General features: G+C 41.2%; 2 protein-coding genes across 6 annotated transcripts in view; both read right to left on the bottom strand.

Annotated features, from left to right (window-relative positions):
* The window catches only part of LOC112672186 (dynamin-binding protein), a 210683-nt gene that overhangs the window by 130984 nt on the left and 57707 nt on the right, over positions 1–21992 (bottom strand). The gene's annotated exons all lie outside the window — the stretch shown is intronic.
* Positions 1–21992, bottom strand: part of CPN1 (carboxypeptidase N subunit 1) — a 33616-nt gene that overhangs the window by 6313 nt on the left and 5311 nt on the right. The window contains exons 1-8 of one of the 4 annotated variants that reach the window (XM_025466882.3): positions 19528–19702; positions 19275–19401; positions 14636–14832; positions 9434–9589; positions 7530–7712; positions 5617–5728; positions 2630–2769; positions 1318–1417 (exon numbers count right to left, since the gene is read on the bottom strand). In XM_025466882.3, the coding sequence (XP_025322667.1) occupies positions 1318–1417; positions 2630–2769; positions 5617–5728; positions 7530–7712; positions 9434–9589; positions 14636–14832; positions 19275–19284 (898 nt within the window). In that variant the 5' untranslated portion in view covers positions 19285–19401; positions 19528–19702. Of the gene's footprint in view, positions 1–1317; positions 1418–2629; positions 2770–5616; positions 5729–7529; positions 7713–9433; positions 9590–14635; positions 14833–19274; positions 19402–19527; positions 20222–21992 lie in introns of those variants that run through there. The other 3 variants (XM_025466881.3, XM_035707752.1, XM_035707751.2) reach the window with 3 other exon arrangements.

Below are 21992 nucleotides of genomic sequence, written 5' to 3' on the forward strand. Positions count from 1 at the left end.
AAAAGCAGTGAGTTATTATGCATATATTGGGTAGTATAAGTTATACCCCAGGGGCTGTCATTTTCTTAATTGGGGACTTACAGCCAGGAATGGTTAGCTAGCATTATATCAGAAAGGCCCAATTCCAGATACAGCTATTACAAGGGCTTTAGCTATCTTTTTATGTAATCAACACTAGATGCTCTTCTAAGCAGCATAATGAATGTCAGGCAATGAGCTTTTTTGATGGTGAAATGAGTAATTTGTTAATTTAGCATAATGAGTGTCGAAAGTGGGCTCTTCTGGGTGGAATTAGTGGTATTCAATATATATTGATTGGCTAGAATGTTTCAGAGACATTCCCTGTCTATGCATGAATAAGGTATAAAAATCTAGCAAACTGTGAAGTTCAGAGGAATGCCCAAGATTTGATGCCTAAACAGTCTTGGGTCCAGCCACTGGTATGGAGGATTCTGGCTGTGAGGCTCGACTCTGAGGATAGAGAATCCTGCCTTTAGAATGTTGCTCCTTTTGCCTTGAATGAAACTTTCATGTAAGATGTGCTGGGATCAACCTTTAATAATATTAATTATCTCCTTTAAGTTGAGATTTCATCCAGTTTAAACAGACTATAAGTCTGAACTGTAAGATGCCTGTGTGATAATAAGCATCAGTGCAATAAAATGTGGCTGAGCCTTGCTTGTATAGAGGTTGTGGGAGATAGACAGATTTTACCCACCCCTGAGCATTGGTAAGCTACTGCTCTACATTAAAACCAAAACATCAAAAAAAGAGAAAAAGAAAAAATCTGAGTTGTGCATTATCAAATTTGTCTGGGGTAGTTTGCAACACCTGCACCATGAGATATTCTGTAGCATTGTAGGTTTCAGTTCACTTCCGAGATCTGCCTCTGCCATCACTCTTGCCCTGCAACAAGCCTATAGAATGCACCTTGCTAACTTTTCCCTGGATGGAGATGTAGTGAAATGCCTGGGACAGGGACAAGACTAAATGTCAGTTTTATAGTCCTTTTCTTTTCAACCCCATTTCACACCGGTTTGTGAGCTACCAATAACCTCAAACCCAGAAAACACCCCTAACGTAGTTGTATGGGGCAGTGACTTCTGAATGCTGAAAAAGAAGTTACATCTTCCTAGTCCTGGCCTCTAAGTTCACTGTCCCTATGTCCATCATCCTTCCTTCCTCCTGTCTCCACCTTCAATGTCCTTGCCACCCTTACTGGTCTCACTGGCTTACAAACTGGCCTCCTGATCATGTTAGAAAAAAGGTGAGGACATGAAGGCTTCCTTCTCACCCCACTAAGCAGTGGCCACCTACCTGATGTGATGTCATGGTTAATCCCACTAACAGAAATGACAGCCTCTGCAAGGTTATTATGATTCTCATCAAGCACCATTCCCTTGATGCCCTGGTGGACCTGTAGGAAAGTTTGTAGTGCACAGTTATGACCATAAGACATGTGGTCGTTTTTTTGGGAGTCCTCAGAGCCCTTTATCATAGGTTTTTGCATTTGATCTTCACAAAGATTATGGTAAGAGTCCCTTAATTAGCTGGTCTCTCCCCACTCTTGTTCCTGACAATCTCTTCTCAACAGAGCACTCAAAGTGGTACTGTGAAAATCTAAGGCAAATTTTGACACTGGATTTGACTACTCATGCAAGCAAAATTATACAATATTTGTCTTTTTGTGACTGGGTTATTTCTTTTGGCATACTTTCCTCTGAGTTCTTCCACATTGCAACATATCTCAAAATTCCCTTCTTTTCTAAGGTTGAAGAATATTCCATTGTATGTCTATACCACATTTCATTTATCCACTTATCCATCAGTGGACACTTGGGTTGCAACTTGAGTTACTGCTACCTTTCAGCTACTGTGAATAATGCTGCTATTAATATCAGTGCACAAGTATCAGTGCACAGAGAGTATCTCTTTGAGATCCTGGTTTCCATTCTTTTGGATCTATATACAGAAGTGGAGTTGCCGGATCATATAAGGCTATTCTATGTTATATTTTTGAGGAACTACATACAGTTTTTCATAGTGGTTGAACCATCTCACATTCTCAGCAACAATATACAAGGGCTCCAATTCTCCACATGCTTGCCAATGCTTGCTACTGTCTTTTACTGTATTGGAAGCCGTCCTAATGAGTATTTGATTTGTATTTCCCTAATGACTGCTTGTTGTAGTCTTTCATTGCCTGTGGCGTTCTCATCTGGGAGCCCTTTTTCCTCTAGAAAGCTTGCATGATTCTCTTTTTCACCTCCTTTAAATCTGCTTAAATGTCATTTTCTCTGTAAGGCCTTCTTCATTGGATTTGCATTTAACATGTTCTAAAACTTACTTTATTATTTTGCTTATTGTATATATCTCCTCACTAAAATATAAGGTCTATATTGGCATATAAGCCTTATATGTTTGCCCATAACCCCCCAATAAATAGTACCCCTTCTGACAGGTAATTGCTTAATAATGTTGAATGAATAAATCTGATTGGTAAAAGCAGCCCAGGTATATGGTATGGAGTCAAAGTAAAAGTCAGAACTGAGTCTCACAAAATTCCTTGCCCATCATGAGAAAACAGTTCTCTTTCCATGACCAGGAAAATTCAAGAATGGGATTTTACCTGTTCTAAGAATTGGATTAGGGCTTCTCGATTACCCAGCCACTCACGCTGTAATTCCTCTTGGCGAGGAAACTTGTTGCAACTCAGTTCCAGCGTGATCTCAAAACAGTTGGTATGAAGATAGTTAAAGTCTTGCATTCCTAAGGGGAAGAGGTCAGTGGCAGATTTGTAGAACCAGCATCCCACCAATGCCCCACCACAACTCTCCATGATCATAATTTCTTTGCTTCCCCCTCCATGACCTTCTATTCTACCTCTAGGTCTCCATTTATTTCTCTCCATAAAATCTTTCCCCAATTCTGTAATGTTGTCTCTTTACAAATTCCCTTTTGTCACCCCCATCCTCTCTTCCTCATTTCATCCCTTAAATTCACTTCTTGACCCTCATAGCATTTCCAAAGTCTGCTTGTTAGTGGTGCCTTGATAATAGACTTGCCAAGTGTGCTGCTTCTAGAGGGACAGATCTTCTCTTTGGATGATGATGTTCTTCAGATCTTGGGGGTTAGAGATAAGATGAATATCTTGCTTTCACATTCCTCCTCCTATCTGAGAAAACAGCACTAACCTGAGAACAGTTAACCCAGAAAAATGGGCCCCTAAGAAAGCAGAAGGCAGCTGGAATTTTCTTCCATCTAAGGCTTGTCTGTTTTTAGCTTCTGAGTTAATGATTTAAAAAATATGTTCCTGATTTATTAGAGTGGTATTTATATCACAAGTGTATTTGGGTTAAAAAGTATTCATCTAATCAACTTTACCTGCTCTAAGCTGATGAGCATAAGTGGCTGCTATAGAATGAGGAAAGTTGGAGAATTGTACCTCTTATGCTGGATCGCTCTCTGCAACAGAATAATCTAGAAGGCTGTGTCTTCCAGCCAATACAAGTTGCTAGGCCTCCTTAGCTTAAGTTTCAGTAGGTATGGGGTAAGATCCACCCCCTACTTCTTGGACCATGCTTTCCCAGATGATGGGAAGGGGGAGGGAGAAACAAGTACAATTTGGAAAAGTAGATTTCATATTTTAAATCGGGGGAAGGACCTATTGGTTTCCTAATGCAAACTAAATAATAATAATAATAAAGATGATAAAGTTCAACAAAATCTCCTCACTTTGTGTTTAAGCAAGTTTTCAGCCACAAGATGTCTATCACCTCCCAGTACATGGTGACTCCCTAACCTTCCTCTTCCCTACTCTTCATAAAACCAGCCATCAGCTCAGCTCTTTTTTTTTTAAAGCTTTTATTTATTTATTCATGAGACACACACACACACACAGAGAGAGAGAGAGAGGGAGAGAGAGAGAGAGAGGCAGAGACAGAGGGAGAAGCAGGCTCCATGCAGGGAGCCTGTCGTGGGACTCGATTCAGGGACTCCAGGATCTCACCCTGGGCCAAAGGCAGGCGCTAAACCACAGAGCCACCCGGGCTGCCCTAGCTCAGCTCTTAACAGTGAGCTTTCTGTTAGTAATCTTTCTGTCCAGGTCATATTTGAAAGGATGGGAGAGATAGCTTCTAAAACCTGATGCCTAAAAGAACCTGACTTTCTGCTTCAGCATTTTTCCTATCTTTAGGTTCCCAATCTACAAAAGTTCATAAACAGTGAACCCCAATGTTGGGGAAGGCCTTCAGTATTGGGGAAGTCTCAAGAAAGAGAGACAGAAACCTCTTGCTGGGGGTTTCTGTTATGCTGTCAATGGTCAATGTCAATGGCAAACTCAGGCTCAAAGGAGACGGGCAGGCAGGCTACAGAAAGCAAGCACATAGCAGGGAAACTGTTGATGCCTAGGCTAGCTCCTTTGGTCATCTGTTGCTATGTAAGGCATATAGCTCAACGCTACTTAGAAAAGATCCCAATAGGGGTGTCTGGGTGGCTCAGTCAGTTAAGCATCTGCCTTTGGCTCAGGTCATGATCCTGAGGTCCTGGGCTCAAGCCTGAGTCAGGCTTCCCCCTCAGCGGGGAGTCTGCTTCTCCCTCTCCCTCTGCCCCCCCCCCCCCGCTTGTACTCTAGCTCTCACTCTCTCAAATGAATAAATAGTCTTTTTTAAAAAGACCCTAATAATTAGGGCACCTGGGCGGCTCAATTGGTTAAGCATCTGACTTCTGATTTTGGCTTAGGTCATGACTTCAGGGTTGTGAGATTAAGCCCTAGGTTGGGCGTCGTGCTCAGTGCAGAGTCTACTTGAGATTCTCTGCCTCTTTCTGCCTCTCACCCTTCCCTGCTAGTGTTCTTTCTCTCTCTCTCTAATAAATAATCTTTAAAAAAAGATCCTAACATTAATAAGCCAGGCATTTCCAAATGCTTTATGTAATTTTTAAATTTAATGTTCACATCAAAATTACGATGCAAGTATTTCCTTCCTTCCTTCCTTCCTTCCTTCCTTCCTTCCTTCCTTCCTTCCTTCCTTCCTTCCTCCCTTCCTTCCTCCCTTCCTGAGAGCATGGGAGGGAGAGGGAAAAAGAGAGAATCTTACACAGGCTCCAGCATGCAACCCAATGTGGGGCTCAATCTCACAACCTTGAGATCACAACCGAGCCAAAATTAAGAGTCAGATCCTTAACTGACAGAGACACCCAGGCCCTTGCAAGTATTATTATTCTTAAAGCACAGATGAGAAAACAAAGTACAGATAGGTTAAGTAATTACCCTGAAGCCACATAACTGGTAAATGGGCAAGCTGGGTTTCAACCCAATTTACCCTTACAGTCACAGTCTTAATCATCATTTGACTTCATTATTTCCCTCCTATGCCCTAATCTACTAGGTAAACCACCAGTTTTAAAGGACCACAAGGTGTCCCTACCTTCATTTTAAAGAATCACAAGATGACATTAAATGCCAACTTAAGAGTTCTCCATTTCTCAGATCTCTACTTGAATGCAAAATTCTATGGTATTCCTGTTGTTTTCCTGAGAAAAATGATAATTTAGAAAGAGAGATGAACCCTATTCCACTTCAGCTTGCAGCACTGTTGCACCCAGGACTCTTCTTACCCTTGCTGAGAGAATACCAGGAAGCCCCATTGGTGATGCCATCTGGGAAGTAATCCCCACAGTTCCAACCTTGGTGCATCCATCCATGTGCATAGGAGTATATCTTGGCCAGCTGTAGGTAGAGCAGGTGGAAAATGACCTGAGTATTCCCAACTCATACGGCACTGCTCATACTCAGAAGTAGGGTGACACCACGAAACCTCACTATGTATAAACAACTGATTACTTTAGTGAAAGAAAATACCAGCAGGCATAGGAAGATGGTGTGTGTGAGCACATGCATGTGTGTGGGGGGGGGCATGCGTGGAGGACTAGAGTTAGAAGAGCTGTATTCTGATTTTTCCACTATCTTAAGAATAAATTTCTTCAAGTGAAAGTGAGGGGTGACACTAGATGATATATAAACTCCTTTCTACGTATACCATTTTCTAGCTGAGTTTTATGACAGGTGGGATACTCACCACTACAAGAACAAGGACGGCAAGCTTAGTTTTATGAAAGAAAACAAAGGAACAAGATAGGCCTTTGCCATGCAAAGAATTTCAGTAGTCCCTTACCCTTACCCACGGTTTTGCCCTCTGTGGTTTCAGTTACTCATGGTCAACTGTAGTCTGGAAGCAGATGATCCTTCTGACAATATGTCAGAAGGTCAGTAGTAGCCTAACGCTAGGTCACAGTGCCTACGTCATTCACCTCACTTCATCTCACCGTGTAGGCATTTTATCATCTCATATCATCACAAGAAGGGTGAATACAGTACAGTAAGATTTTTTTTAAAAATTTGTTTATTTATTTTGGAGAGAACATGAGAGAGCACAAGCACGCCTACATGTAGGGGGAGGGGCAGATGGAGAGGGAAAGAGAGAATCCTCAGACTAGGGGCTGAGAACAGAAACCAAGAGTCAGATGTTCAATTGACTGAGCCACCTAGGTGCCCCTACAGTAAGATATTTTGAAAGACAGGCCATATTCACATAACCTTTATTATGGTATATTGTTAAAATTGCTCTATTTTATTATTAGTTATTATTACTGTGCCTAATTAATAAATTAAACTTTATCATAGGTATGTATAGAAAAAATTATATATAGGGTCCAGTATTATATACAGGGAGGAGAGGAATATATGCGGAATCTCTTCAATTCTTTTTTTTTAAAAGATTTTATTTATTTATTCATTCATGATAGACATAGAGAGAGAGAGAGGAGGCAGAGACACAGGCAGAGGGAGAAGCAGGCTCCATCCCGGGAGCCCGATGTGGGACTCGATCCCGGGACTCCAGGATCACACCCTGGGCCAAAGGCAGGCGCTGAACCGCTGAGCCACCCAGGGATCCCCTTTAATTCTCTTTCATTACTACTTTACAACAGTGGAAAAAATGAGATTACTGGAGGAAAAAATATAATAATGTATTTGCTTTGCAAAGCAATAACTAGTGTTACTCTATGAAATTCATTAATTGATCAATTAATAATTAATGTTAATTGTTATATTAGCCATACTTGCTAATAATGTATAAACTATAAAATAATCTGTTCTTTTTATTCTCCTGCTGTTTTGAACTATTATGTAAACACTTCTTTTTTTAATTTTATTTATTTATTCATGAGAGACACAGAGAGAGAGAGGCAGAGATACAGGCAGAGGGAGAAGCAGGCTCCATGCAGGGAGCCCAACGTGGGACTTGATTCTGGAACCCCAGGATCACACCCTGAGCCAAAGACAGACGCTCAACCACTGAGCCACCCAGGCGTCCCCCCTATGTAAACATTTCTTTATGTACATAATCTATTTTTCATTAATATATTCATATCACCATAACTATAACTATAATATAGTCATACATTAGACCCCTCAAATACTTTCCTGAGCCCCAGGTGCCTCTGGCCAGACAAGCTGCCATTCTGCATACCTTCTGGAAAAGCTTGTCGTCGGGCGTGGGGCTATTGGCAGTGCGGCGGAACCCTCGGACCCGATGCTCAAGGGACTTGTCATATGGGTAATTGGCCACCACTGCCCCTCCATGGAGATTGGCCGAAAGAACAAAGTTGAAGGAGCGGATCCAATGGATCACAGCCTGGGTCTCAGGTTCCACCTGTGGAGAGATGAGGGCCTGGCAGTGAAGCTGCAACCAGAGGTGCCAAATGCCCATATCCAAAAGAGTTTGTCAGGAAGTGGCCTGAGAAGATTGCATGTCTGAATACAACAAAGAGTATCTTCCTGGATATAAGAAGCATAGAAGGGAAAATTTTGGTCTTCTGCCTGATGGTTTAAAAAAGTTAAGTGGATGGACTCTTTTTCAAAATGAAATCACATTTGAAATCTCAATATACAAAATAGCTAAAAGGAGAGCATTTAGGGCAGTGAGTGGAACTGTTTTGTGTGATACTATAACGGTGGACAAATGCCATGATCCATTCATCAAAACCTATAGAACGTACAACATGAAGAGTGAACATTAATGTAAATTATGGACTTGGGTGATGATGAGTCATTGTAGTTCCTCAACTGTCACAAATTACCACTCTGGTGGGAGAAGTTAATAATGGGAAGCAGGGGGTATGGGGGAACTCTACTTCCCCCTGAGTTTTGCTGTGAATCTAAAAGTGCTCTAAAAAATAAAGTCTATTACCGAGGACTTCTCTCAGCAAGTGCAACTAGCAGCTGCTGAGAAACTCAAAGTTCAAGGTGAAGCTGTTTCAAACAGTCAAGAAAACACACAGATTCCAACCATATAAGAGGAGAGTGAAGAGGAAGAGGTTGATCAAACAGGTATAGAGGTTAAGGACATAGAACCGGTCATATCACAAGCAAATGTGTCAGGAGCAAAGGCAGTCCAAGCCTGAAGAACAGCAGTAATGCTATCACAGAATAAACAATGTAACCATCTGAAAATGGAGGACCTTTTTTTGGGTGTTTCAAAAAGAGTAACTGTAGCTTGGTTTGAAATTTTCTGTTTATATCATTAATAAAATTACGGCTTCTTGTTAGATAAAAATAAATAAAGTCTATTTTAAAAAGGGAGAGAGAGATTGGTTTGAAGAGGGGTAGCATGGTTGGAGAGCCAGAACTCCCTGAACCTCCTTCTTTTTTTTTTAATTTTTATTTATTTATGTATGATAGTCACAGAGAGAGAGAGAGAGGCAGAGACACAGGCAGAGGGAGAAGCAGGCTCCATGCACCAGGAGCCCGATGTGGGATTTGATCCCGGGTCTCCAGGATCATGCCCTGGGCCAAAGGCAGGCGCTAAACTGCTGCGCCACCCAGGGATCCCCCCGAACCTCCTTCTATAGCTAATTGTTGGTGAGCACATAGTTCATCACATGTAGGAGAAATTTCCTTATAGAATACTAGAGTCCTCTGTTGACATTACAATGCACTAGAAAGAATATTGGCTTAGGAGTCAGAAGACCTGGTTTTAATCCTGAGTCCTTCAATTACCTGCTGTGCGAGTTGTAAAACAGGGATGAATATCATTACTGCTTCATGCATTTTCCCCACAGTGTTACAAAAATCAACTGAAACACTGGCTAAGAAAGAATTTTGTACAATTGCAAAGTTCTGTGCAATTGTATAATACCACTTTCACTTTACTATCATGGCCACTAACATCAAACAGCCTGTGCACCATGAGGGGATTTTTGCTAGGAGAGAAAATGGATACAAAGAGTGGAAGATACAGTTCTTACTGCTCTGGACAGATTAACACAGAGCTGAATTAATGCTTCATTCTTGCCTGTTTAATTAATGTGAAGATTGCTAGAAGAAATTCCAGATGGTGATTTACCTGCTTCTGCATGCAAATTTGTCTCCTACCTGACTTTTCCAGTTGTCTGGAAGAGGCAAGTGGTGGTTAGGGCCTCCGTGTTTCTCATTGTAGTAGATGTAGGTGTTAAGATCCGGGAAGTTGCGGTTTAGGTCCACTCCGTTTGCATTGTTCCTGCCAACCAGATACCCAGAACTGTCTGCGCCCTAGTGGGAAAATGAAGAAATGAAAAAGGAAGGTTTCAGGCTGAATCTTATAGTGGAAGAACACTGCATAGTATTTTTGGGCATTAGCTTAATCTATCAAATGATGTAGCATTTTCTTCTTTAATTTATCCAAAGTCCCCATGGCATGGTTCAAGTTTCCCTGTAGACCACATGCTGATGGTAGAGATCCCAGGAGAAGCTCTAACAAGAGTGGAGTATTTCACAGGTGCCTGGGTGGCTTAGTCGGTTAAGTGTCTGCCTTTGGCTCAGGTCATGATCCTGGGGTCCTGGGATTGAGCCCTACATTGGGCTCCTTGCTCAGCAGAGAGTCTGCTACTCCCTCTCCCACTGCTGTTCTCCTGCTTGTGCTCTCTCTCTCTGTCAGAATAAATAAAATAGGGCAGCCCCAGTGGCCCAGCGGTTTAGCGCCACCTTCGGCCCCGGGGTGTGATCCTGGAGAACCGGGATCGAGTCCCATGTCAGGCTCCCTGCATGGAGCCTGTTCCTCCCTCTGCCTGTATCTCTGCCTCTCTCTCTATGCCTCTCATGCATAGATAAATAAAATCTTTAAAAAACAAAACAGATAAAATAAAATATTTTTTAAAAAAGAGCAGGGCATTTCAGGATAATGGGAACCCCTATTTTTTAATATAGCTTTATTGAGATATAATTTACATACCACAAGATTCACCCATTTTAAGTGTACAACTCAATGAATTGTTAGTCCCTGATGACGAAAGTTGTGTGAGCATCAACACAATGTAACTTAGGAAGATTTCTAACACCCTGAAAAGAAATCTATGCCTATCTAGTCATTCCTCATTTTTAGTCTAGCCCTGGGACATCACTTTCTCTCTCCATAGAGTTGCCTTTTATGGCCATGTCAGTAAGAGGGATCATACATTACATATTTGGCCTTTATCACTGGGCATAATGTTTTTGAGGTTCCTCCATGTTGCAGCATGTATCCATACATCATTCCTTTTTATGTCTGATTAATATTCCATTATATGGATTTACTGTATTTCATCTATTCACCAATTAAGAGATGATTATATAGCCCTATATCCTAGAGCCGCTGTAAGTTGTAACAAATTACATACACTAGGTGGTTTATCACAATAGAAATTCATTCTCTCACAGTTCCAGAGGCTAGAAGTCTGAAATCAAGATGTCAGCAGGGTCATATGCTCCAAAAGCTCTAGAGGAGGATTCTTCTTGGTCTCTTCCAGCCTCTGGTGGCTGCTGGCCATTCTTGGCATCCCTCAGCTCTAGATGCATTGCTCCAATTTCTACTCTCATCTTTTAAGGTCTTCTCCCCCCTGTGTGACTCTGTATAGATTTCTTTTTTCTTCTAAGGACACCAGTCATATTTGAGTTAGTCACCCCAATCCAGTATGATTTCACCTCAACTTGAGTGCATATATAAAGACCCGATTTCCTAATAAGGTCACAGCCAGGAGTTCCAGGTAGACATGAATTTTGGGGGGATACTATTCAACCCCACACATGGACATTTGGATTATTTCTACTTTTTGGCTATTGTGAATAATGTTGCTATGAGCATTCACATACACGTCTTTGTATGGATGTATGTTTTAATTTCTCCTAGGTAGATACCTATTAGAGGAACTGCTGGTTATAATTTAAGTCTATATTTAACTTTTTCAGCAAAGCAGATACACCACGGAAACCACCCCAACCCCTTTATTTTTTAAATTTAGGGTCCTTGTTTATTTTTCTTCTCTGCTGTATCAACTTCCTGGGTCTTCTTCCTCTGCTCACACTTCAAATTGTATCATTTATTTGGTCATGTATTCACTCATTCATTCATCCTTTTAGCCAATCAACATTTATTTAAGCCCATCTCTACTCGAAACCCTCTGAAGGCACTAGAAAAAGAGATGATGAGACGTTATACCAGCCTTCTAGAAATTCATAATATATATGGGGAGATATATATATATATATATATATATATATATATATAATTAAAATACATAAAGCAGTAGAATAGAGATTGTTCAAAGGCCCTCACAAAACTAAAATTTCATTTAATACTTTGTATAGCATTGGAGAAGGGGAATAGTGTCCACTGGAGCCCTGTAGACTGAGAGAGTAGAGCTCAAATTGGTGGTAGCTCCTGGAAGTGGGGTGACTGGATGGATGTTGGGCAGCTAAAAAGTCACAGATGTACCCCCACATTCATATCTTTAAAAAATATTTATTGTTCTTAGATTTCTCTATTTCTCATGGCATTCTGCTCATATTTGATTACTTGCTGTGTGAGTTGTAAAACAGGGATGAATATCATTACTGCTTCATGCATTTTCCCCACAGTGTTACAAAAATCAACTGAAACACTGGCTAAGAAAGAATTTTGTACAATTGCAAAGTTCTGTGCAATTGTATAATACCACTTTATATCTCATTGAGAACATAATATTTATTTAAGTTACCTTAAGTTCCCTATATTAATTCTGTTTTGAGGGAAAACATTTATATAATTTTTCAACTGGGAATTTGGTTGTTCGTTTCTATAAGATAATGATTTTATTACATTTCCAGGAGTTTTTCACTACTTGCTTATTCAAATCAATGTAGCTCATAATTGTCCATATTAACAGCTATGTTAATTTACTTATCAGTTGATTTACCACTCACACCAGGTCATTAGGTTGGCAGGTCAGGAGTTTCCTTAATAGAAAGTGCCCATAAACAGGGTAGGTGGTATACTGGTTTCCTATTCCCTCTGTAACAAATTACCACATACTTAGTCGCTTAAAACAACACAAGCTCATTACCTTATAGTTTTGGAGGTCAGAAGACTGAAATGGGTTTCACAAGACTAAAATAAAGGTGTCAACAGGGCTGTGTTCCTTCTGAGGTCTCTAAGGGAACCCATCTCCTGATTTTTCCAGCTTCTAGAGGCCACCCACATTCCTTGGCTCATCATGGTCCCTTCTTTCCTCTTCAAGACCAGAAGTATGACATCCTCAGATCTCTCTGTGACCTTCTGCTTTCCTTTTTCACATTTAAAGGACCCCTGCGATTGATTACACTTGACCCATCCAAACAGTCCAGGATATTATGAAGTCAGATGATTAGCAACCCTAATTCCATCTGCAACCGTAATTCTCCCTTGCCATGTAACATAACATATGCACAGGTTCTAGGGACTGAGATTTGGAAATTGTTCATGGGGTGGGAAAAGGGGAAATTATTCTATTTTACCTACAGGTAGCATTAAAGTTTGGTGGCCAGGCAGGTCTTCCCTGTGAAGCCATGCAGACAGGTTTCCTCTGAGTATGGCAGGTAGCTCTGGGAGTTTGAGAACCTGATGGGTCCTCTCTTGGGCTCAGGTTCAAGAGTTGCTCCTTCTGAACAAGTATACAGCTGAGCAAGGTGACTGGCTCCCCCGAGATGGCTCTAGGATTTAGAAGGCTGTCCATGATTTTCCCCACTTTCTCCCACCCCACCTCATTCCACAAACGATGTGAACAAGTTTGATGTTCTCCAGTTTGCCCAATGGGATATTGGGAAAGGCCAATAGAAGGAAAGCAGCCAGGCTGTAGGTATCCCCCCACATATCTTTCAAATATTCCTGCTACTTTGGAAACTCAAGTCTCAAGACGTTAATGCCTCTATTCCAATTTAAAAATGTTTATTTGAGATAGTCTTGCAATTTTTTTTCATTTTTAAGACTAGATTTCACTACATTACTTTTTTAAAAATGTATTTTGTTGTGGTAAGAACACTCAAGATGAGATCTACCCTCTTAACAAAACTTTAAATGTACAATACAGTATTTTTGACTATATGTACAATGTTGTACAGCTGGTCTCCAGAACTTATCTAGCCTACTCATCCAAAACTTCATATACCTTCATTAGTAACTGCCCATTTCCCCTCCTCCCAGTCACTGTCAACTTCCCTCCATTCCCTGATTCCATGAATATGACCACTCTGTCCCATACAAGTGGAACCATGCAATACCTGTCCTTTTGGTCCATCCCATTTTAAACCTACTCGAGGATAGAGCTGGGGAGGTAAGTTGAGGCAGAGGAGGTATGGAGCCAAGATGTTGAATGAAACACAAATTCGACCCTTGTAATCTACAGCTTCTGGCCAAAACAACTCAACAAATGAGAAAAGAAAGCTTTGTTCCCCCACTGGCAAATCAGAAAGGTGCACATTAACGACACTGCAGTGGGAAAACTGGAGAACAGCTTTTAAAGGAACATATCCATTGTGTAAGGCAGGTGCCTGGCTTCACCCTGGAAAAATTCTAATTTAGCAGATTGGGTGGGTGGGGGACCTAGGAATATGTATTTTAAAAAATCTTCATCTGTGATTCTGATGCACAGTCACAAAAACGTCACACTGACATTTTGAATTTATGTCAGAAAATAAAATAAAAGCCCATATACCCCTGCACAATGTAATTCTAAAATTATTAAAAAGCTGACTACTATACAAGTAGAGGAAAAAGCCATACAGAAATATAGTATTCGCTTAGCAAAGTATACAAATGTCCAATCACTATGTTGTACACCAGAAACTAATATGGTATGTCAATACCTCAGTAAAAAATAGAAATATAACCCAAAGCATGAAGAATCTAGAATTAGCCCCCGATGGTGCAATTCTGGAACAAGCAGGTTCTATTCCCCCCCTCCCCCCAAATGCAAATGGAAGTGTAGTGTGGGAGGGAGAAGAGTATTTAGGGTTTGAAGCTAAAAATTGAGGCAAGAGCCCTTCACACCAGTTATTTCCCAGTTTATGAAGCGCTGTCCCTGATACTGCCTCAACTGATCCTCACAATAAAACTGGGAAGTCAGCTGGAAAGGTGTTGAGGGAACGAAGCTCAGGGGGAGCCCACATTCACTGCCTAAGCTGCCACTGGGCTGAACCCCAGTCTCGGCGCCGTGTTGTAGTTCCACCGGCTTTTTCTCTGTTCCACACGGCGGCGTTGACAGCGGGACCTAGAGGACTCATCAGAGGGCTCTGCTGTGCACAGGGCCTCCCCGCCTGGGGGCTCAGTACCTGCGCCACGGCCACCTCGTAGCCGTCAGGGTTCATGGATGGCAGGATGTGCACGCGCGTGCCCTCCACCAGCCGCACGATGCGCTGGTTCCCATTCCGGAACTCCTCGCACAGGAACTCTGCCAGCTGTAGCAGCAACTCACGGCCCAGCACCTCGTTGCCGTGCATGTTCCCCACGTACTTGACCTCCGGTTCCACTGCAAGTGCGAGAACACGCACAAAGAGAGAAGATGGGGGAAGGCTTGCAAGTGCCAAGGATTCCTAACCTTGCAGAGGGACCTTTTCCCTCTTTTTCCGTAATGAAAAAATGAAAATTTACGTTTCCATTGGGTCTTTTCCAGTGATCCCTGAGGCCCTTTTGAACAAATTACAATTGTGAATCTACAGAAATTCATGCCATTGAACTACTGTGTTCATTACTCAGTCTTCACAGAAAATCCATGAAGAAGGCAGTATTAGCCTCAGAAGAAGGGAGGTACAGAGGCAGTTGCATAATTTCTTGGAGGTCATCTCGTTAGTAAGATGGAAGTGGAAGCCCAGGTGGCATTTGTGGTAGCTTGATGTTTCTCAGAAACAAATCTTTTGGGGATCCCTGGGTGGCGCAGCGGTTTGGCGCCTGCCTTTGGCCCAGGGCGCGATCCTGGAGACTCGGGATCGAATCCCATGTCGGGCTCCCGGTGCATGGAACCTGCTTCTCCCTCTGCCTATGTCTCTGCCTCTCTCTCTCTCTGTGTGACTATCATAAATAATAAATAAAATTAAAAAAAAAAGAAACAAATCTTTTCAGGGTAAAAGTGGTGTTTTCCCAAGACCTGCTTGTATAAAGTCTAGGTTATGGAATAACAGTTCCTAATCATCCCAGTTGAAAACTTAATTTTCCTGGTACTAAGGAAACTAAAATATATCTGAGAATGCCATGTCTGGAGGCACAGAGTAGGAAGGAATCTACCTATGTCTTCTCTTTGGCTATACTAACTGTTCGATTAAAGTAAGAACTGAGGGCATAGAAAGAGCCTCTAGAACCACTTAAGGAAAATCATTCTTGACTCTTTTTAAAAGGGAGAAAAGCTCTTGTCACTTGATTTCTCCTCTACCTTACACTCTCCTGCCTCCATGATTTTTCTGATTCTGTACCTCTTCATCTCCACATTTCCAAATCCTCCTCACTATCTTTCTAGGCTCAATGCAAATGTCACTCTGAGAAGGCATTTTGGGTTCTTCCTGCTAGGAGCAAACTCGCTATTGAACTTTCCTTTAGTACTTAACATTTTCTACTCTGAATTTTACCTAATTTTGCCCATGTTCCATTTCCTTACTAGACCTGGCCTTTGCAATGTATGCACATTTTAATTTTCCTTAGGATGCAATCCACTGTATTTATCTTAGTATATCTATAGCAGCTTTTCCCAAAGGAATGTCTATAACCCACAAGGATTGTGTAGTGAATTTTCTATAATGTATATTTTTAGATCTTAGAGTATTTCTTTAATCTTAGATTATATCTTTCTTACTTTCCTTGGTGTTAAAATATCCCTTCTTTTAGGAAAGGATGGTAATAGCAGATAGCAGATAGTATTCTTCAACATCCTTGTTCAGCAAAATAAAATCTGGAAAACCTTTGTTGGTCCCCTCCAATTTTTCTTATTTATTAAAAATTTCCTTGTTAGACAAACCATTAGATACTCCTAACTCTGGGAAACAAACAAAGGGTTGCAGAGGGGAGGTGGTTGGGGGAAAGTGTAACCAGGTGATGGGCATTAAGGGAGGGCATATGATGAGATGAGCACTGGGTGTTATATTATATGTTGGAAAATTGAATTTAAATAAAATTTATAAAAAATTTTAAACTTAAGTGAAATCCAAAAGTCTGGGAACCACTGCCTTATAGAACCTAGCATAATGTCTTGCACTTAAAGGTGCTCAATATAAAACTCTTTGTCTCCACTTTCTATTCATCCAGAATAAAACCACTTCTTATAACAAACCCTGCTATCATTTTGGTTCAAGCCCCATATTCTGACACTTCGTTGTTACAGTAAATCTCTTTGCCGAACCCCTTGCATATGCCCCACCCCTTAAGTCTATTCTCCTGTCACTGGTGTCAGCAAGCTTTTTCTGTGAAGGGTCAGATGGTAAATACTTTGGTATTGTGGGCTACATTATTTCTGTCGTAGCTACTTGACTCTTCCAGCAACGGCAGACATAGTCAATACAAAAACAAATGTGCAGGGGTGCCTGGCTGGCCCAGTGCATTTGATTCTTGATCTGGGGATGAACCTGAGCTCCATCTCGGCTGTAGAATTTACTTAAAAAAAAAAAGAAAATGGGCATGGCTGTGTTTCAGTGAAACTTACTTACTTCAACTGGGGACTGGGCCTTAGGCATAGTTTGCTGATTCCTGTCTGAGTGGTCTTTTACAAATTTATCCCTATTCTGAGTGCTCTTTTAAAAATTCTAAGTCGGGTCATGTCATTCTTCTGCCTAAAACCTTCCAGTGTTTGGGACGCCTGGGTGGCTCAGTGGTTGAGTGTTTGCCTTCGGCTCAGGGTATGATTCTAGGATCCGGTCCCACATCAGGCTCCCCTGAGGGAGACTGTTTCTCCCTCTGCCTATGTCTCTGCCTTGCTTTGTCTCTCATGAATAAATAAATATAGTCTAAAAAAACAAAACAAAACAAAAACTTCCAGTGGCTTCTCGCTTCACTCTAAAAGCCAGAATCTTTACAAAGGCTTAGAAGGCACCACATGATCTCCTGCCCAGTATCCCTATCACCAACCATACTGCTCTGACCTTGCTTTCCCATTGTTCATTCTGCTGGAGCCACAGAGGCCTCCTTGCTATTCCTCACACATGCCAAGCATGCTCCTGCTTTTCCCTCTGTCTACAAACATTTTCCTCCCCAGTTACAGTATGGCATGCTCCATCACATGCTCAAAAACCACCTCAAAGGAGGTTTTTCCTAAACAGCAATGATCCCCCCACCCCACTTTGGCATTTGCTATCTCTCTTTTATTTTATTTTATTTTATTTTATGTTTTGATATTTTAGTTATTTATTCATGACAGACACAGAGAGAGAGGCAGAGACACAGGCAGAGGGAGAAGCAGGCTCCATGCAGGGAGTCCGACATGGGACTCGATCCCGGGTCTCCAGGATCACACCCTGGGCCGAAAGTGGCGCTAAACCACTGGGCCACCGGGGCTGCCCTGCTATCTCTCTTTTAAAGGCTATTTTTCCCTATAGCATCTTTTTTTTTTTAATCTGATTCAACATGTATTACTTAGCCAGTCTTAGACCACTAGAATTAAGGCCCCTGAGGGAGGGATCTTTCTTTTATTCTCTGTTGTATATTCAGAGTCTACAAAAGTGCTTGCAGATAGTAGATTTTGTGGAATCAGTAATATTTGTGGAATGAATAATGAATGTGTGAATGGATGAACAGCTAAGTTATAGGGCATCAGAGAAGAGAAGTCAGTCATGACTAGAATAGTATGAGAAAGCTCCAAGGAGGACTTAAATGCTAGGCAGTGGAAAGGAGCATGGGAGCGAGGGGCTAACCTATAGTGTTCACTAGCACTCACAAGACTGCAATGAACACACAGTCCCAAAAGCACGGTGCTTTCTATGCAAGTGTGGCTTCAGAGCAAAGTCCTTATTCTCATTTAATGGCATAGATTTCCTTGAGCCAGTGCCACTCCACCCTCCCATCCCCACTGGCTATGTAACATTTTGAAGCTGTCAGAGGCAAGATCCACTGGGTGCGAGGTGGTCACTGAAGGATTGTAAGCAGGGGAATGAGAGGATTATTATGAATATTTGGGAAAAGTATTCTGGCATCTGTGTGCTAAATGGAAGGTTTAGAGAGTGGTGGTAGGTAGAAGTTAGAAGAGACAAGAGCCTAGTGCAATGTTTTAGGCATGTTGTGATGGTGTTTGGCTAGTGTGACAGATGTGGAAGGGGAAAGGAAGAAAGAGATATGAAGCTAACAGGGTGAAGGAGGAACTGATATAATTTGGATGTCACAATTGCTGTAAGTAAAGAAGTGAGAAATTAGAAGCAACTGAAATGTCTATCAATCAATAAAGTTATATACAACCATGCAATGGAATATTATGCAGCTAAAGAATATATAGATATATATTTACAGACACAGATGCTATTTATAAAAGACTAAGAAATGAGAAAAGTAGTTCTAGTATGATTCAATTTAAAAAAATATGTGAGGGGTTGTTAAACATGCATACAAAAATGTCTGGAAGGATATGCATCAATATGTTTAACAATGATTATCTCTGAGTGGTGGGATTATGGGTGAATTTTGTTCTTGTTTCTTTATCTAATTTCTATTTTAATCTAAACACAGATTGCTTTTATAATAGAAACAAACAAAACGTAATCCAATGAATAAAACTAATACCCAAGACCTCAGGCTTTTTCCAGGATCCCATATACTATCACACTGTCATTCCGCAAAACATATCCCTAAACCCTTCCAGGTTTCCTGGCAGAACGAGAAGAGCTAATTATTTCTGCTTGTGTCTCCTGAAGCACTGGATAAAAATAGCATAACAGCATGGAAGGAAGAAGAGTAATGGGAGGGAAAGCAGGAGATAGGGTGGGAGTAGGGAAGAAGACTCACCTTTTACCATCAAGGTCTCGAGCAAACAGAACCTCTAAAGGAACAACAGACTACAGCCCGAATTGAGGTTGCAGCTTCCCAGAAGCAGGGGCAGTATGAGGGCTAAGCAGGGAGATACTTAGCACAGCTGGAGGAAGAGGTGACACTTTAGAGGTGGAAGGGTCCATGGACTTCCCCAGAAGCCACCCCAATTACTGGATTTGTAAGGGAAGGGTCCTGCCCCCATACACTCTAAGAACTGCTCAGGGCTTACAGGGTTCGTGGATGCCAGGGTAGTCGCTGAATTCCAGCACGTAGAGGTGTCTCCCCTTCACACTGCGCCCGATGCTGTAAACCCGCGTGATGTACGGGCATTCGTTGTGCACCTTGTACAGCGTCCGCACAAGGTCATCATAACGGTGGTGGCGAAAGGTCACTGGAGCGACCAACTTGAAGAGAAGGAGGAGGTGGAAGGAGACCAAGAGCAGGCCTGACATCTTGCTAGGCTTTTTCAAAGAAACCCACTAAAATGGGCTCCACCTCTCCCAACAACTAGTCAAAATCTAAGGGCCAAGAACCAGGTCTTCCTAGTTTCCTGCCAGTAAACAGCAGTGTGACAGATCCTGACAAGAAAGTTCAGAATTGTCCCGTTCAAAGCTGGAAATTATGTAGCTCTGGAATAGCCACTCATCTCCCCTCCCCCATCACTACTTCTAATCTGGGGAAACCTTTTGAAAGGTTTTTGTACTCCCCCAGAATGGGTAGTTTCACTGATTCTGGCTTACTGATTAACTGGACTGTAAACAGGCTTCAATAAATAGTTGCTTATAACCCTTTGGTTCCCAGAGAATTTTGAGAAACTTGGCCTGTGCTTATTCCCTACATTACAATTTGAGATGTATTAGTTAGGATTCTGTCTGTTTCAATCAATCCCACACACTGCTGCCAGATTCTTTCTGAAGCACACCTCTGTCTTGTCTCCTTTCCCCTCAAACATCTTTCAACAGATATCATTGGGAAAATGAAAAGATGAGCCACAGGCTGGGAGAAAACAATTAAAATTCATAAATATGATACTATATCCAGAACATGTCAAGAACTCTTACAACACAATAATAAAACAAACAACCCAATTCAAAAGTGGGCAAAAGATTTGAATAGACATTTCACCAAAGTAGATCTATGAAGAGCTTATAATAAAGCACCTCTTAAATATGGTCACCATTATTGGTCTTAAGGAAATACAACATAAAACCATAATGATATATTACTTCATACCCACTAGAATGGCCATAGTCAAAAAGTCACAATAACAAGTGTTGGTGAGAATAGGGAGAAACTGGAACCCTCCAATGGGAAAATAAATATTATAGACACTATGGAAAATAGTTATGTAGCTTCCTAAAATGTTAAGTATATACTTACTACATGACCCAGTAATTTCACCCCTATGTATCTACCCAAGAAAATGAAAACATACATCCACACAAAAATTTGTATGTGAATGTTCATAGCAGTATTATTCAAAATAGAAATTAGATTGTACAAGTTTGTAAATATATTGATTTACAGCTTCATTGAATTGTATATTTAAAGGAGGGAAATTTTTTGGTATACAAATTATATCTCAATAAAGCTGCTTTTAAAAAAAGAAATAAAAATAATGACGTAAGACCCTCCCTCCAAAGTTAACTATAAATTTACCAAATAGGCAAAAAGTCCACTCTGGGTACCTATCCAAGAGAACAAAGACTTGCACATGAGAATGTTTATAGCAGTCTTATTTATAATAGCCAAAAGATAGAAACTACCCAAAAGATAGAAACTACAAAATATCTATCTACCCATAGATAAATCAAATGTGGTATATCCATATGATTGAACGCTGTAGCATGCATGGATGGACTCTAAAAACACTACGCTAAGTGAAAGAAACCAACATGAAAAACCACATATTATATGATTCTGTTTATATGAAATGTCCTGCAAAAGTAAACGTACAAAGACAGAAAGCAAACGCATGAGGCATCTGGTTGGAATGATGAGGATGTTCTAAAACGGGATGATGGTGATGATCACACAACTCAGTAAGTTTGCTAGACATCACTGAGTTATACATTTAAAATGACTGAGTTTTATGGTATATAAATTACACCTATTTTCAAAGAACAAAGTTTCAGTGGATCTTCATGTTCTATGGTATAAAATACAAGTGCTTCAGCCTGGTCTTCAGGTCTTTTGTACCAGGCCCAGTTGTGACTTGCCATCCTGTTCCTCAACCCAGTACAGCCTCGCCACATTGCCTACTGTCTTCTGAGGATACCCTCATTGCCTGCCTTCTTGCTTTTTTGCTCGTGCTGTTTCACCTTAACCCAGCTCCCAATCTTGGGACTCCCTCACTTCCCCTTGCAATTGCTACTGTAATCAGTCTTATTGCTTTGCCTGTTATGTACTCATCCATGGTGCTAGCTCTTACAGTTAGGACATAATGTAGCCCTGCCGACACCCTGTTCCTGTTCTCCAGGATGATTGTTAGCCTCTAACCCAGAGCCTGGCACAGGTGCACACTTGTTAAATGAATGAACGAATGAAACTACTGTTGACTTTTCCTTTGTATCCAGCTGCTCTATCTCTAGCAAACTTTTCCAAGGAAATTCTATGCTTATATAACCTGTCAGTAAAGATCACAATTTCCTCTTAGATACATTGGGTGAACGCTATTTAGATAGGCCAGTCTGA

Source organism: Canis lupus, chromosome 28 (assembly GCF_003254725.2).
Source record: "Canis lupus dingo isolate Sandy chromosome 28, ASM325472v2, whole genome shotgun sequence".
NCBI lineage: Eukaryota > Metazoa > Chordata > Mammalia > Carnivora > Canidae > Canis > Canis lupus.